The 15864-nt window shown below is 63.1% G+C and overlaps 1 protein-coding gene across 3 annotated transcripts; it reads left to right on the forward strand.

Moving 5' to 3' along the window:
- The first annotated feature begins 1145 nt into the window (after positions 1 to 1145).
- On the forward strand, positions 1146 to 14805 carry TNFAIP2 (TNF alpha induced protein 2). 3 transcript variants are annotated; one of them, XM_061181314.1, is made up of 13 exons: positions 1939 to 2146; positions 3989 to 4349; positions 4658 to 5294; positions 7488 to 7602; positions 7763 to 7885; positions 8072 to 8172; positions 8793 to 8891; positions 9463 to 9586; positions 10487 to 10609; positions 10814 to 10969; positions 11366 to 11487; positions 12967 to 13099; positions 13575 to 14805. In XM_061181314.1, the coding sequence occupies exons 2-13, from the start codon at positions 4004 to 4006 to the stop codon at positions 13737 to 13739; spliced, it is 2244 nt and encodes a 747-aa protein (XP_061037297.1). In that variant the 5' UTR covers positions 1939 to 2146; positions 3989 to 4003; the 3' UTR covers positions 13740 to 14805. The 3 variants fall into 3 exon arrangements, with proteins under 3 accessions (XP_061037296.1, XP_061037297.1, XP_061037295.1); XM_061181313.1 differs by lacking the exon at positions 1939 to 2146 and adding an exon at positions 1146 to 1186 and having other exon boundaries at positions 12967 to 14805; XM_061181312.1 differs by having other exon boundaries at positions 12967 to 14805.
- Positions 14806 to 15864: the final 1059 nt, after the last annotated feature.

Consider the following 15864-nt stretch of genomic DNA (forward strand, 5'->3'; position numbering starts at 1 on the left):
GTTCCCAGGGGGAGCAGGGAACCAGCGGGGAGGGGGAGGGGTGGCAAACAAAAGGGAGGGAGGAGCAGAGGCTCTATTAAGAAGCAAAAAGGAAGCTGGTGCCCAGGCGGGAAATTCCTGAGCCACAGGGTCCTTTCCAGAGGGCAGAAATTCCTAAGATGTGAAACGGCGAAGGGGTCCTCTTCACCAGCACCCCTCCGGCCCCTTGACAGAGAAACAGGGCTTAGATAGGGAAACTGAGGCCCAGAAAGGGATGTGACCTGCTCAAGGCCACGCTGAGTGCGGACAAAGCTGGGCTGAGTGAGACTCAAGCCGGAGCTGTCGGGGTCCCCATCTGGTGCCTTTAGGAGCCTGTCCTGGCCCAGCGCCGGTCCCAGGAAGGGAAAGTGCTTCAGTGGGAGTCCTACAGGCCTGGGTGTGGGTTCCGTCCGACCACCGTTTACTGCCTGTGTGCCCTCGGGCAAGTCACTCACTTTTGTGAGACATTTCCCCGTTTTGAGCAAGACTCGACGGTGACAGCGTATGCAAGGCACCAGCACAGGTGCTTTGTCCATGGCTGACCAACCCCCGATCCCTTAGGGAGGCTCCTCCATGAAGGCCCCCTCCCATGGCTCTCTGCGGCCACAGTGATACCCAGAGTGGGAACACTCTCTCCAGAGGGGGTGATTCTCCGCGCGGCCAGCCTCCGAGGGAGTCAGGTGGGACCGTCCCCTGCACCCCGCGGGGGGAAGGGGACTCCCCACAGTTGGGCTCAGCTGGGGTGGGTGCTGGCTCTGTGACGCGCGAAAGTGGTCCTGAGCGTGGGGGCCCCTCCCAGCCAGCCAATCGGAAGCCGTCGTCGGACAACGGGTCAGCGCCAGACCCATTCCGTCCGCCCTGGGTGCCGGTCCCGCGCCCGACACAGCCTGGCGACGCTTGGCCAGCCCAGTCACCCCGCCCGGGCTGGTGGGAGGTCGTGACCCCTTCCCCCGCTCCCCTGCTAGGCAGGCCCCGCACCGCCTGGGGGGGGGCGCGACACCGGACACGGGGACACAGGCAGCCCCCGCCACGCTCTGCGTTGGCCTTCGCCCGCGGGTTTTCCGCGGAGGCGGCGGGCGGGGCGAGCGGGCCCGGCGGGGGCGGAGTCTGCGTCTATTTCAGGCGGCGCCCGGCTCTGCCCAGTCAGCGGCGGCCCGGCCCGGACACAGTAAGTGACCTCCGCCCGCGGTGCGTCCGTCCCCAGCCTCTCCGCGCGGCTGCCCGCCCGCCCCGACCCCGAGTCTCCGGCCCGATCCCGCGAGGGAGCGGCCGGAGCGACGGAGGGGACCAAGGGGGCGGGACGGAGCCCAGGTCTCTGGCAGCCCCTCTTCTAGGGAAACTGAGGCCCCCGGGCTGAGCTGCTGCGTCAGGGTGCAGAGGGTCCGGGTTAGATGCTCCCAGCGGAGGACTGCGTCCTGCAAAAAGCATCAGGGAGGGGCTCTGGGGAAAGGTGCCAGGTGTCCCTTCCTTTTGCGGTAGGAAGCGGGACCTATAGGCACAGAGGAGCTAGGCACAGGGGCCAGGGAGGCTTGGGTGGACCTCAGCCCTGACCCGGGAAGGAGTGAGGAAGTGAGGACCCAGGAAGGAGTGTGTGCCTGAGGAGAAGCTGGGGGAGCTGGGAGGACCTGAGGGGTGCCACTGTTGGGCCACAGGCTGTGGCCACAGGGTATGACTCGGAGCACTCCCCTTCCTGTCTCAGTGTGCCCAGCTGCGAGCCTGGCCTTAAAGGATCCCTCTCCTGCCCTCTTCTGCTGTATCCGGGCGCCAGGGTTAGCCTGACAGACACTGGGACACATGACGCAGACCCTTACTGAGGCCTGGCTAGGGGCCAGCATGTGTCTGAGTGGTTTCCTCACATCCTTTCAGCAGCACTGCGAGGTGGGGTCCTCATCCCCATTTCCCAGATGGGGAGACTAAGGCCTATGAAGGAAGGGTGGAGTCTGGTCCACACCCTAGTGGGTGGTACAGCTAAGCCCACAGTTGTTCTCTTTCTACTGCACCAGCTGCCTCAGAGTCAAGGCCTGGGACGTGGGCCAAGGGGGCTGCTGCAGGACCCTGAAGGGTGAGGAGAGTTTGTGCCACAGAGGCGAGGAGGCAGCGATGCCATGCGGGGACCTGCAGGAGCCAGGTCTGGAGGTTGGGTAGAGCCTAGCACGTGTGGGGACGGAGGAGGTGGGGGGCAGTGAGGGCAGAGGGGAGGCCGGCGAGAGCACAGCGGGTCAGATGGCCCTCTCCCTCACCCCAGCGGGGGGCAGAGGTGGGGCCTGGGGGCCCAGGGTGGCGCTGAGCAGCCCCAGCGAGCCGGCCAGACCAGCTCCTGTGGGTGCCTGGCATGAAAATGGGATGGATTGGGAGGGAAGCTGGGGCAAGGGGTCAGCAGAGCGGAAATGCCCAGTGGCCTTGCACCTGGGGACCCTGGCTTTGGGGCTCCCCAGAGTACCCCCTGCTTGGTTCTGGAGTGGAACTCTCAGGCCAAATGGCACAGAGGACGCAACGGAGAGCCAGCAGTGTAGGACTCTGCCCAGGCACCTGGTGAAACCAGTGGGAGTGGGAGAAAGCCCGGCTTCCTGGCCACTGAGTGGCTCTGGTCAAGCTCGGGGGTGTGGGACAAGTCCCTGGGCGGATGCGAGAGGAGGCTGGGCCGATGGGGAGGCAGTAGGGGTTGTAGAAAGTCTGACAGGCCTAATCCCACCCCGCCTCCTGCTGCCTCGATTTCTCTCCCTGGATGATTGGATCACCCCATCTGCCTTGCAGGCCCGTTGCAGGGGCGAAGTGAAGTCATTGTTTTGTATGAGTCACGACTTGGTGTGTTTAACTCTTGGGTGGTGGGGCAGGCACTGTGGTTATGGGTCACCCCAGTTACCAGGGAGGCCCAGCCCTGCCCCGCTCCCTCCTTTGGAGTCAGCCATGTTTCCCTCCACCGGTCCACAATGGTCAAGGCGCTGGGGAGGGTGCTGCCCCTCTGAATGCAGCTCGCGAGGTGTTGGGGGCCACGAGGCAGGGGTGCCCGGAGCCAGGTGATCTGAGTTCCAAGCCCAAGCTGTTGACCATTGGGGCATTTTAAGCCTCTCTGAGCTAGTTGTGTGAGATGAGGAAAATAACACGCCTCTTGGAAGGGAGTGCGGAAGTGATGGGATGGGCACTCAGGAAGCGCCCAGAAAGTGGACGCTTTTGTGATGATGATGTCACCCCATTTGGGAGCAGGCAGGGTCCATGGAGCCGGGAAGCTTGGGTTTCCAGTCTGAGTTGCCGTGTGACCTCAGACAGCCCTGTGCCTCATTGGGCCCCTTGTCCCTACTGACATGGGAAAGACCCCCTGAAGTTTGAGGGGGCACTATGGTTTCTGTAGACTTGAGCCCCAAGGTCATGATAGGGGTCAGGCCCTGCCTACCTTGTGGTCCCAGCCGGAGCAGCCGTGTTTCTGCTCAGAGCGTTCCTCTGTGACCCCAAAGCTGCACGAGTCAAGAGAAGAACAGGCAAAATGGAGGACGGGGCTGGGGCTGGATTCCCGCCTCAGACCAGCCTCTCATGCTCTGTGACTTTTCTGGACCTTGGTTCTCGCTCTGTGCCGTGGGACAGCGGCCCGTGCTCTGCCTGCTCCCCCAGGGTCTCGTGGGATCCGGGGTGTTTCTCATGCCCCGCAGTCCCTTCTCCCTGCCCAGAGGGTGGGCTGTCAAGGAAGGATTTGCCAAAATGAAGTGAAGGCCCCCTTCCGTCTGGAATGCCTCCCAACCCCAGCTTCCTCCCTGCCTCGGCAGTTCTCGGAGGGGCGGTGGGTACTGAGGAACCGGTGTCCAGGGAGAGAGTTGAGTTGTTGGTGCCCATCTGGGCCAGGAGAAGGCCAGAGCCTGGTGGTCATACGGGTGAAAACACATCAACCTGGCTGTGTACCTGGGCCGGGGAGCCGGGAGCCAGGCCCATCCCCTGGCGACCGCTGACCCTTTCATTCCCTCCCCTTGCCAACCCGCAGGCCTGAGCCGGCGTGATGCTGAAGACGACCTTCCAAGGCTTTCCGGGCCAGCAGCCTGCGCCAGGGGCCCTTGACTTCCCCGGAAGCCTCCAGAAGTTGCCCTTCGCCTCGGAGGCAGAGTCAGAAGCCTCCATGTCGGAGGCCTCCTCCGAGGACCTGGTGCCACCCCTGGAGGCCGAGGAAGCCCCAGATAGGGATGAAGAAGAGGCTGCGAAGAAGAAGAAGAAGAAGAAGTCGAAAGGCCTGGCCAACATGTTTAGCGTCTTCACCAAAGGGAGGAAGAAGAAGAGTCAGCCCAGCTCAGCAGAGACAGAGGGCGACTCTGAGCCCCAGTCCCGGCCGGCTGGCCGGCTGCCCACAGGTAGGCAGGGGCCCCAGGTCCCAGCCGGGCAGGGTCTGGGCAGGATGGGGGCTCACTGGAGTGGATGCCCCACTCAGCCAGGACAGAGAGGGCGGGGAAGGTGGGCGCGGAGGTGTCTCCTTTGCCGCCTTTCCCCTGCGCGCCCCGATCTCAGGGGCTGGGAGTGGGCGGAGGGGTCCTCGGTCCTGTCTGGGACGTCGACTCGCCTCCTCGGGCGCCTCACCTCACCTTCTGAGGTCTCGGCCCACGGGAGGCGACTGGTGGGTTTCGGAGCCCCGGGCCGCGCTAACGTCGGGTCCTGGCCGCAGTGGAGGAGCTCAAGGCCGACCTGGAGCACGGGCGGCTGGAGGCGGCGGGGCCGCTGCTGGCGCTGGAGCGGGAGCTGCAGGCGGCGGTGGCGGCGGGCGGCATGAGCGACGAGGAGCTGCTGCGGCGCCAGAGCAAGGTGGAGGCGCTGTACGTGCTGCTGCGCGACCAGGTGCTCGGCCTGCTGCGCCGGCCGCTGGAGGCGGCGCCGGAGCGGCTGCGCCAGGCGCTGGCCGTGCTGGCCGAGCAGGAGCGCGAGGACCGCGCGGCGGTGGCGGCGGCGGGGCCCGCGCCCTCGGCGCTGGCGGCCACGCGGCCCCGGCGCTGGCTGCAGCTGTGGCGGCGCGGCGTGGCGCAGGCGGCCGAGGAGCGCCTGGGCCAGCGGCCGGCCGCGGTTGCCGAGGGCCGCACGGAGGCCGAGCGCGCCTTCCTGCACATGGGCCGCACCATGAAGGAGGACCTGGAGGCCGTGGTGGAGCGGCTGAAGCCGCTGTTCCCCGCCGAGTTCGCCGTGGTGGCGGCCTACGCCCAGAGCTACCACGAGCACTTCGCGGCGCACCTGGCGGACTTGGCGCAGTTCGAGCTGAGCGAACGCGACACCTACGTGCTGCTGCTCTGGGTGCAGAACCTCTACCCCAAGTGAGCGGCTGGGCGGCCGGGCAGCCGGGCGCCCGGGTGCTGGGCGGGGCCCCAGGGGCAGGGAGGCCGCTCTGCAGGGGCTGTCACCGCGTGCAGGGAGTCCCAGGTGGGAGAACGGCACAGATGGGCTTGGACTCAAGGGGGCAGGGCCTGGGCTGGGTCTGCTTTGCCCTTGGAGTCCTTAGTCTCTTGGGCCTCGGCCCCATTCCACAGTTGGGGAAACTGAGGCACAAAGAATGGCAAGGACTTCATCATTCATTCATGAGTTCCCAGTCTGGGGAGGGCATGAAGCAGCGCCCATCCAGAGCAGGAAGGGGTGTGGCAGGGGAGCCCGGAGGAGGGGGCCCTGACCTCGCCTGGGTCAGCCCAGGAAGCCAGCTCGGAAGAGGCGGCGCAGACTTCTGCCTGCCACAGGAGTTTGCTGCTCTGGGGCAGCTCACAGTCTAATAGAAGTCAGGCAGTCAGGCAGGGGAGGAAAGAGGAGGACAGGCCAGTAAGAAGGCAGAGGGAGGGTGGTGTTCCCGGCAAAGGGAGTCATCTTCCAGGGCCTGAGGCTGAGCTGTGAAGCATTCTGGGAGCAGTGTGGAGCTCATCAGTGTTTGGATTATCCAGCAGGCCCTTGGGGGCACCCCCAGGCAGGACAGGGAGCAGGGGCAGGGTGGGGCCGCTGGGCCTGCTGGAAAGATCCCCATTGTGCAGGGTCATTCAGTGAGGCCACGCAGAGCTGGGTTCTGGCCACCGAGGCCTGGAGCTCCTCCGTTTGGGAGGCTCGCTCTGCCAGTGGAGGATACCTGGTTACCAGCTGGGTACCGCCTCAGGCATCCCCTCATTTCCCCAGACCTCTGGATCTCTGGGCATGCTGGTCGTTCACACAAGCTGGGTGGGGAGAAACTTATACTGCAGCGTGGAAGTGACCAGGGCACGAGAGGCCAGGGGTTCCTATAGGGACTGGCCCCGGCACCTAGTGTAAAGCCCACAGAAAGCCTGGAGGTGTAGCCCGTGTGAGCGATGTCCGAGCATCTCGGGGACACATCTGGGTGGCCAGTGGTCTCGGTTGGTGCTGGTGGGTCAGCCTCCCTCGGGGGCCGGAGGAAGGGCCGGGGGGGAGTGGTGGGTGAGGAGTCGGCAGGGCATAGGGAAATTGGCACAGGGCAGGGGTTACGGGAGAGTCAGGGCGGCTCTGAACCTGTTCCTTCTTGCTTGTCCTGACTCACCAGGAAATGCCAGGCACTCGCACCTCTCACCCTCAGCCTTCCTGTCCCAGTGACCCCAGGGGATTTTAGCCTGGGACCCACTGGGGTCACTGCAGCAGGAAACTGAGGCCAGCCGGGCATGGAGCCCCGAGGGGGGAGAGTCCAGGGTGGCTCCGTGGAGGCCTGTGTGGCCAGAAGTGCGGGGAGCAAAGGGACACAGCGCATCCAGGCTGGGGGAGGGGCAGAGAGGGCCATTCTTGAGCCTCCAGGCAGACCAAGGTCCCTGAGGAAGTGCCAGGGCTGGGCAGTCCCCAGGGGGCTCTGGGACCCAACAGAGGTGCCACAGGGATGGGTGGATCTGCCTCCACAGAGCAGTTCAGGGTGGTGCGGGAACAGCCCTTCCTGCTTGGACTGGCCCACCTCTGGGGGCAGCAGACCCGGCTGGGGAGGGAAGGGGCCACAGGGCTAGTGGATGCCCAAGGCCAGCAGGGCTGGAGTGTGGCGGGGGACGGGTGAGAAGGAGGCAAAGGGTAAGGAGTTGCATTCTATCTGTGTGAGAGCGGGGAGCCCTTAGAGCCGGGAGATCAGACCTGAGAGGTGGTACTGCCTGTTGGGTGGAGGAAGGATTGTTGGAGGTGAGGGCAGAAGCGGGGAGCCAGGGAGGGGAGTCCTCCAGCGAGCCAGGCGAGAGAGGGTGGTGGCTGGGCAGTGGGGTGCCTCTAGCGGGGTAGCTAGAGGCTCATCAGTTTCGGGGCAGTATTTTGGAGCAGGAGCAGATGGGGGTGAGAGAGTAAAAGGAGGCACGATGACTCCAGGGTTTTGGGTCTGAATGAAGCGGAGCAGGTGGAGGACCCATCACATGAGATGGGGAAGCAGGGATGGGATTCGGTGGCGGGAAGGCAGCTGAGTTCTGGGCCTGCTAGAGGCTGAGGCTGAGGAGGAGGGCTCTTGCCTGAGGGGTGGCGTGAGTTTTCCTCATGCCAGCCCCCTCTGCCCACAGTGACGTCATCAACAGCCCCAAGCTGGCCGGCGAGCTGCAAGGAGTCAGGCTTGGGAGCCTCCTGTCCCCCAAGCAGATCCGGCTGCTGGAGGCCACGTTCCTCTCCAATGAGGTGGTGAGTCCAGCGCCAGCGCCAGCGCCAGGGCCGGGGCAAAGGAGGGGCGGGAAGGAAGCGGAGGGGGGGCCGGGGCAGACAGGACGTGGCAGGGAGCCTGACAGGCACGTCCACGTGGGCTTCGCTTCGCGCTCCCCTGACCAGCCCCTCCTCCCCCAAGGACAGCGTGAAGGAGCTGATGGCCCGCGCCCTGGAGCTGGAGTCGCAGCGCTGGACCCAGGATGTGGCTCCCCAGAGGCTGGACGGCCACTGCCACAGTGAGCTGGCCATTGACATCATCCAGGTAGCACGGGCTGCCCCTCGTGCGCTAGTGCACTAGTGCAGGGTACCGAGCCCACATCCTCGCGTGCAGACACACGCTCGCCCCTGAGCACAGCCCCCCTTTTCCGTGTCTCACGGACCCCCACACCCGGCCCCGCCCCAGCCCTAGACCAGGTGGGCTCCTGCTCAGTTCACCTCACCCCTGCAGATCATCTCCCAGGGCCAGGCCAAGGCCGAGAGCATCACCCTTGACCTGGGCACGCAGATAAAGCACATGCTGTTGGTGGAGCTGGCTGCGTTCCTCAAGAGGTGGGTGACGGCCCGTGCGCGCACAGGAAGGGGTCCCTGCGGCCACCCCTCTCAGTGCCCCCGCCCCTCCCTTGTGCCCCAGGTGGGGATCTAAGCTAGATCAGTGCCCCCTCCCTGCCCCTAGGGTGTCTGTCATTATGAGCAGGAGTCCTCATCCCCCTGTACCACCCCCCTGGGTGCTCAGAGCCTCAGGTAATCTGACCACCTGCTCTCAGCAAAGCTCCCAGCAGAGCAGCCCCCAGCTGCAAAGAAGATGCCCTGTGAGGGACTGAGACACTGGCCTCCCCATCAGGGGACGCCCCAGTCTGCACCCTCACGGTTCTCTTGGCTGGCCCCCTCCCCCTCCTCTGAGGACTCCTGCATGGCCCACGCCTCCAGTCTTCCAGCTCTAGAGGGGGCCTGGGGGAAGGAGGGAGGCAGCAGAGCGGGGTGGACACCCTCTTCAGGAGCTCTGCAGGGGCCCTGGCCCCACTGGCCTGAGCACGTGAAGCCAGTTACAGGTTCCTTCGGGGCTGGGGGCCCCGCCCTGTGCTGCGGGGAGCCCGTGTGTAAACCCAGGCGGGCTGCTCCTGTCCCGGTGTTCGTGCTGGCCCCCCATGTTCCCTTTCGGGTTTCACCAGCTACCAGCGTGCCTTTGATGAATTTCTGGAGAGGTGCAAACAGCTGAGAAATTACAGGGCCAACGTCATCGCCAACATCAACAACTGCCTCTCCTTCCGGTGAGGGCACTGGGCGGGGTTTGTGGAAGCGGGAATCACTGGGGCTGCCTGCCTGTGAGAGAGAGAGAGGGTAGCTGGGAGGCGGCCGGGAGGTGCCCGGGATGGGGGAGGGGGGCGGGAGGAGCAGCTTCAGCAGAGATGTTGAATTAAAACGAGCAGGTCCGTAAGGAAATGCCGGGGCCTGTGGCGGCGGCAGCAGCAGCGGCAGCAGCAGTGAACGTTTTATCTAGTGCTGGTGGGTCAAGCACTCGCGCAACTGATTTACTTTATTGTATTTTATCCTTATGACAACCCTATTAGGTAGGTACAGTGATCACGTCGATTAAGCAGATGAGCAAAGTGAGCTGTGGAGAGGCCGTCAGTTAGAGGAGGATGTGGTGTTACGTGTGTGCTGGGGGTGGGAAGGCTGGGCCCTGCCTAGGCAGCATGGGTGGGATGACTTGGACCTGCGCCCACGGGGAATGGGGAGCCAGTGAGGGTTCTAGAGTAATGGTTTAGGAAGATTTGCCTCAGGCTGACGGGCTCTCTGGGCAGGACTGGTGTGATCTCCCTGCCTCCCGTGTCCTTCCAGGATGTTCGTGGACCAGAAGTGGCAGGTACCACAGGACCTCCCGAGCCACCTGCTGAGCCCCCTGAATGAGCTCAAGAGTCATGGCGTTGATGCCCTGCTCCAGAACCTGTTTGGGGTCCTGAAGGTGGCTGAGCCTCCCGCCGCGTGTCACCTGCTGAGTCTAGTGTGGGGGAGGGCGGGGAGGGCCTGGGAGGGGGCTGGGCACGGAGGATGGCAGAAGCAAAGAGCTGGCATGTGGAAGGCGTGGTGTGAGGCCAGCTGTAGCGAGGCTGGTGGCGCCCAGGTGGTGGGGCCATGGCGGGCCCTTGACCTCACTCCCAGCGCTTCAGCCCGGGACTTGGCCTCAGAGGGCCGCCCAGGGCCCTCGGGTGCAGACAGGAAGCTTCAGTGCCCGTCCCCCGCTTAGACGCTACCCAGTCCTCAAGTTTGCATGTACTTTTCCTGCGACTCCCCCAGACCCTCCTGCCCACGCCCTGTCCCCGTGCCTAACTCCCAGCTGCGATGCTCAGAGCCTTTGGCAGCCATCACCACGTCTGCTGTGGGCCAAGAAATCCACAGAAACCCTTTAGCGCCTTTAGCAGAGGATGAGGCAGGGGTCCCAGGAAAGGAAGAGGAGGGACTCCCTGCCTGCCCTCCATGGGAACCCGCCCTGGCCTCAATGCCCAGCAGCTGTGGGTGGCCAGGCGGTGACCCTGGATGACTTGGCCGGGTCCTCACAGGCCCAGCCAAGCACAGGGCTTTGTTTATGCAGGAATTTATTTACTTAAGGAGGGCGGCCAGTGGAAAAGGCCTCAGGGCAGGCAGATGGCAGCTGGTCGGCCTCTGAGAAGGGTGTGCAGACCACGCCTCCAGTCCCTGCCTGTGAGCGGGGGCCGAGCGCTCCCTGGCTTCCCTGGGAGTCCTTAACATCCCTGGCCCCTGTCCTGGGCCCCGTGTGTCCGTGTGTGTCTGTGTATGCATGTTTCTGCGGCTGGCCCTTCCTCTGCAGGGCGTGGCCAGACATCCTGCTTCTCTCCTTTCGCAGCCGCTGTTCAAGAGGTTCACGCAGACCCGCTGGGCGGCCCCCGCGCAGACCCTGGAGGAAATTATCTCCGTGGTGGGCGAGAGGCTGCCCGAGTTCTCTGAACTGCAGGACTGTTTCCGGGAGGTAAGGGGTTGCTGAGCTGGTGGCGGGAGCCGGTGGGGGGGTGGGGGGGTGGTCTGGACACGCATGCACACACGCGCGCACACACACGGAGGCGCTCCTTTGCTCTGGCATCCGCCCCTCCCTGGACCCTGGCTTCGAAGCTTCGAGGGAGGCGGCGAGCTCCCTGCCTGTTGGCTCACGTGACCCTGCCGCTCGCGCACCCAGGAGCTCATGGAGCTTGTACACCTGCACCTGGTGAAGGAGTACATCGCCCGCCTCAGCAAGCGCCGCCTGGTGCTCAACACGGCGGAGAAGCAGCAGCAGCTGGCGGGGCACGTCCTGGCCAACGCCGAGCTCATCCAGCGCTTCTGCACTCAGAGTGTGAGCCCCCGCCCGCCCCTCCCGACCCCCGCTTCCGTAGGCTGCCCTCCTGCTCCAAGCTCCCGGCCAACGCCGAGCTCATCCAGCGCTTCTGCACTCAGAGCGTGAGCCCCCGCGCGCCCCTCCCGACCCCCGCTTCCGTAGGCTGCCCTCCTGCTCCAAGCTCCTGGCCAACGCCGAGCTCATCCAGCGCTTCTGCACTCAGAGCGTGAGCCCCCGCGCGCCCCTCCCGACCCCCGCTTCCGTAGGCTGCCCTCCTGCTCCAAGCCCCTCGTGGGCCGGGACAGCCCCTCTGGGCCTCTCCAAACCCAGTCAGGTCGGACCTGAGCCTCTCTGGGCCCCTGGGTGGCCTCCGGGGCACGGACAGCCTCCCTCCAACCAGGCCTGTGCCTGCAGGGCTCCCCGGCAACCTGGCTGCATCGTGCCCTCCCCACGCTCGCAGAGATTATTCGCCTGCAAGACCCCAGTGCCATCAAGATCGAGGTGGCCACGTATGCCACCTGGTACCCTGACTTCAGGTGAGAACGGGGGCACCAGAGGACCTGGGCAGGCAGCATGGCCCTGATGTACCCGACTGTGGTCAGGGCCTGGTGGAGCCAGAATGAGTCCCTCCAGGGTGGGTAGAGCTCAGATAGCGGCCACCGTGATGCAGTCCCTTTGCTGAGTGCTGTGTGCCGGCCACCCTGCCCAGATCTTTACAGTGGCTGTTCACTCAGTCCTTACTGCCACCCTATGAGGCTGACACTCTTCATCCCCATTTACAGATGAGACCTGGGGAGCTTAAGGAATGTGTCCAGGGTAACACAGCTAGTCAGTGGTAGAGCTAAGACGACAAAGCCAGGGGTTCTGGCTCCACAGCTCACATTCTTAGCCTTTATGATACTGTCCCTCAGAGGGGAAACGGAGATCAGAGAGACCAGGGACCTGCTGGAGGCCATGGCAAGTCAGTAGTGAAGCTGGGGTCCACCACTCAGCCTAGGGGCCCTCAGGGGCGTGACCTGTGCCCTGGGTCCTAGTACCCCTGTTCCAGAGTGGAGGCTTAGCCCCTGGCTGCCTGAGGATCTGGTGAGTCAGGGAGATTGATCCTATGGGCTGAGCGCCTGATACTGTCAGACTGTTCCAGTTATGAGATACGAGTTGGACGGTCCCAGCGTAGCCTAGTGCAGCCGCTGGCTGATCCACTCCACCTACTCACCTACCCATCCCCTCACTTACACACTCAGCCATCCATCTCCCCACTCATACCAGCACCTAGTTACCCATCTGTTACCCCATCTTCTATCCGTGCATCTGATCACCTGCCCATCGACTCATCTGTCCATCCATTGATCCATCCACCCATCCACCCCCCATTCATCCACCCTTCCACCTATCCATCCATCCAGCCATTCGTCCTCTGACCTATCCATCCATCTATCCACCCACCCAACCATCCACCCATCCCACCAACAGTTATTGAGTGGTCTCCTGCTAGGTACTGGGCTCTGTTTTAGGCACCAGGATGCAATGAAGTACAAGACGGACCAGGTCTTCGTTCTCCCTCATGTTACTTACAGTCTGTTTAAGGTTAGCAATGATGAGGTAATCAGGCAAAGGAGTACAATTGCAAGTTTTAAAGATTGTTTAACCAGGGTTGTGAATGACAGGAGGTGCTGACTTTAGAGATGGGAAAGCCTCTCAGGGGAGGTGACATTTTAGCTGAGAGCTAAAGGGTGAGAAGAAGCTGGTGATCTCAAGAGCGTGGGGAAGAGCATTCCAGGAGGAACAGCCAGCGCAAAGGCCCCAGGTGGGCAGGAGTTTGGCGCACTCTGGAGACGCACGGTGGCCAGTGCCGCTGGAGCTCAGTGGGCAAAGGAGAGTGTGTGGGGGGTGCTGCTCGTGGGCAGGGGGTTGGCTGCAGTGCCCTGTGGCTCCGGCCCAGAGTCTGGGGAGCTGGGAGGGGTGTGAGCAGGGGTGTTGGCGAGCGGGCTGGACTGATAGGATACTCTCTTTGCCAGCAAAGGCCACCTGAGTGCCATCCTGGCCATCAAGGGGAATCTGTCCAGCAGTGAAGTCAGGAGCATCCGGAGCATCCTAGACATCAACACAGGGGCGCATGAGCCCTCTAAGTCCCTATTTTCACTTATAAAGGTTGGTTAGCTATTTCTGCGGCCCGACCTGCTTGTGAGCTCCTGGCGAGCATCGGGTGCCACCCCATTTGGGGGCCGTTCAGACCAGCACCAGCTTCACAGCCCCACATGGCCTCTCACGGGCGTCCTGCCTTCTGCTGCTGCTTCTGACCAGCCCCGGCCTAGGCGCAGGTCCCTGGACCACGGGAACTGGACAGGCCCTGGCTTGTTTACCCCTCCCGTGGTGGGGGACAGCTATGGGAAGCCAAGGAGGCCACACATGAGAAGCTCCCTGTAGATGACAGTGGATCTTGCACGCGCTGAAGGAGGGGGCCAGGAGGGGGAGTGGCCAGGGGACAGAGCTCCGGGGTCACCGCCTGTCTGTGGAGTCCTTCCACAGGCTGCCTCCGAATTGCCCTCCTCGGCCTGGGTCTCAGCGCCTCCCCAGCTCCTGGGTGCGGGCCTGAGCCGCACCCCTCCTGCCTCCTCTGGTCCAGGGCTGTGTTGAGCTGGGCTCAGCCAGGGCGTGGAATGGAAGGCAGAACTGGAGGCGAAAAAAGGGAAAGATGAGCTCTCATCTGGGACCTGGAAAGGGGCCTGTGGGGTCACATGGCAAGCTGGGGGCAGGGCTGGCATCAGAGCCCCTGCAGCTCAGCCCCTGACCCTTCTCTGCTTCCCCACGGGCTTCCCCTGAGGATGGGTCCAGGAGGGGCAAGGACCTCCTGGGTTTTCTCGGCCTCCACCTTCCCCCACACGGAGACAGGCCCAGGGGTTCCTCCGCGGGTCCCCCCCTGGAAGTCAGGCTGAGGTCTGGGCAGGGCAAGCTTGACCTCTGACTCCTTGGCCTCTGGATTAGTTTCCTATTGCCACTTCAACAAACTTCCACAAGCTTAGTAGCTTAAAACAAGAACTCTTTTTCAGTTGTGGAGGTCAGAAGTCTGACATGGGTCTAGTGGGCTTAAGCCAAGGTGTCAGCCGGGCTGGTTCCTTCTGGACGCTCTGGCGGGGCATTTCCTTGCCTTTTCCAGTTTTTAGAGGCCGGCCTCCCCTATTTCTTGGCTAGTGGCCCCCTTCCATCTCCAAAGCCAGCAATGGCCGGTCGATCTCTTTTTCACATCTCAGTACCCCTCTCCTGCCTCCATCTTCCTCCCTTAAGGACCCCAGTGATGACCTTTGACCCACCCAGACAATGACCTTTGACCTACCCAGACAATCCAGGATCCTCTTCTGATGTTAAGTTCAGCTGATTAGCAACCTTAATTCCACCTGACCCCTTAACTCCTCTTTGCCTTGGAACCTGATGTAGTCACAGGTCCAGGGATGAGGACGTGGGCATCTTTGGGGGGGGGCATTATTTTGCCTACCACAGCCTCCACCCATCCCCCTTGTCCTAACCCAGGAAAACATGGGTTCAGTTACCCTCCTTGGCCTCTGCTTACCCCAGAGGCTCTCGGCAGTCAGACTTAGGCATGACTCCACCTCGCCTGCGCCTCTGGGCACGCCGTGACGGGGTTTGCAGCCAGCTCTCTTGGGTTTGTGCTCCCTCTTTCCAGGTACTGTGGCCAGAAACTGGCCCGTGTAAATGGTGCACAAAGGCCTTTGTACATTTGTAGGAGTTAGCATGTTTGATGTTATTATTATTATTTTTGATAGTACTGCTTTTGTATGTGTTTTTTTATAACATGATCTTGGTTTTTATAGCTTGATATAAAGCTGATTTCAAAAGTGGCTGTGGAGTGATTTATTTTGGGAGCAAGGACGGGCCATCAGTGGCTTTCTCAGCCTCCTGGGGTCTGGCAGACCCTGTGCCCCCAGGTTCTGTGTCAAATCCCCAATGAGCCCGGCCCCCCCAGTGCCTCCTGCCCCCTTCTTACCTGTGAGCGTGAGCTTTGGGAGGGTGCGCTGTGGGGCAAGGCCCCTCACTTCACCCTTCAGTTCCCTCACCTGTAAAGGGTGATCAAGACCCTGTCCAGCCTGCCCACAGTCCTTTACTGAGGAGGGGGCAGGCGGAGCCTCCAGACCATCATTTCAGCTCCACGCACAGGGCCCAGTGGGAACTGACTCTCATATTTCTGGAATTGACCTTGAAGGCTACAGCTGTGAACAGAGCTGACTCCAGCTGTCCTCTGCATCCCCATCCTGGCCCAGGATTGGGGGAAGGGCAGAGTCCCTGGGAGGGAAAGGGGAACCTGGGTGAACACATTCCACAGAGCTGAGAGGGGGGCCCAAGGGAGCCAAGGGTGGGTGGAGTCTGGAGTCTGGCAGGAAAGGCCTGGATGGGGAGGGAAGGTCCTTTCAGATGAGATGGGGGTGGGGTGGACCCACCAAGCAGTATTGAGCAAGGAGTGGAGGGGAGGGGACAGTGGCGACTGGGGACGCCCCGCGTTTGGGCTCTGAGTGCGTGCGGGGTCCTGGGCGTGTTGAGCCTCGCAGCGCGGGGTGGGAGTGGCCGTGGGTCCCCCCCAGCTCCTCCCGCAGAGTACGGGGTGAGGGAGCAGGAGGGAAGGGGGTTGCACAGGGAGACGAGAGAGGAGCTGAGGACCAGATGGAAAGTTTAAAGTCAATCCGGGCAGACATTAATGGACCAAAGAGGATGGATTGGGGCCCAAAAGTGCCGAGGTGCTGAGACCCCCAGTCTCGCAGCAGCGGGGTGGGCCAGGGTCCGAGGAGAATAGAGGCAGCCCAAGGCAGGCACCCTGGGGTGGGTGGGGGCGGGGCCGGGTCAACTCCAGCGCAGGAAGGGCCACCCCCTGCGGGGCAGGCGAAGGGCAACGAGAAGAGGACGTG

The sequence above is a fragment of the Eubalaena glacialis genome, chromosome 2, assembly GCF_028564815.1.
Source record: "Eubalaena glacialis isolate mEubGla1 chromosome 2, mEubGla1.1.hap2.+ XY, whole genome shotgun sequence".
Taxonomy (NCBI): Eukaryota; Metazoa; Chordata; class Mammalia; order Artiodactyla; family Balaenidae; genus Eubalaena; species Eubalaena glacialis.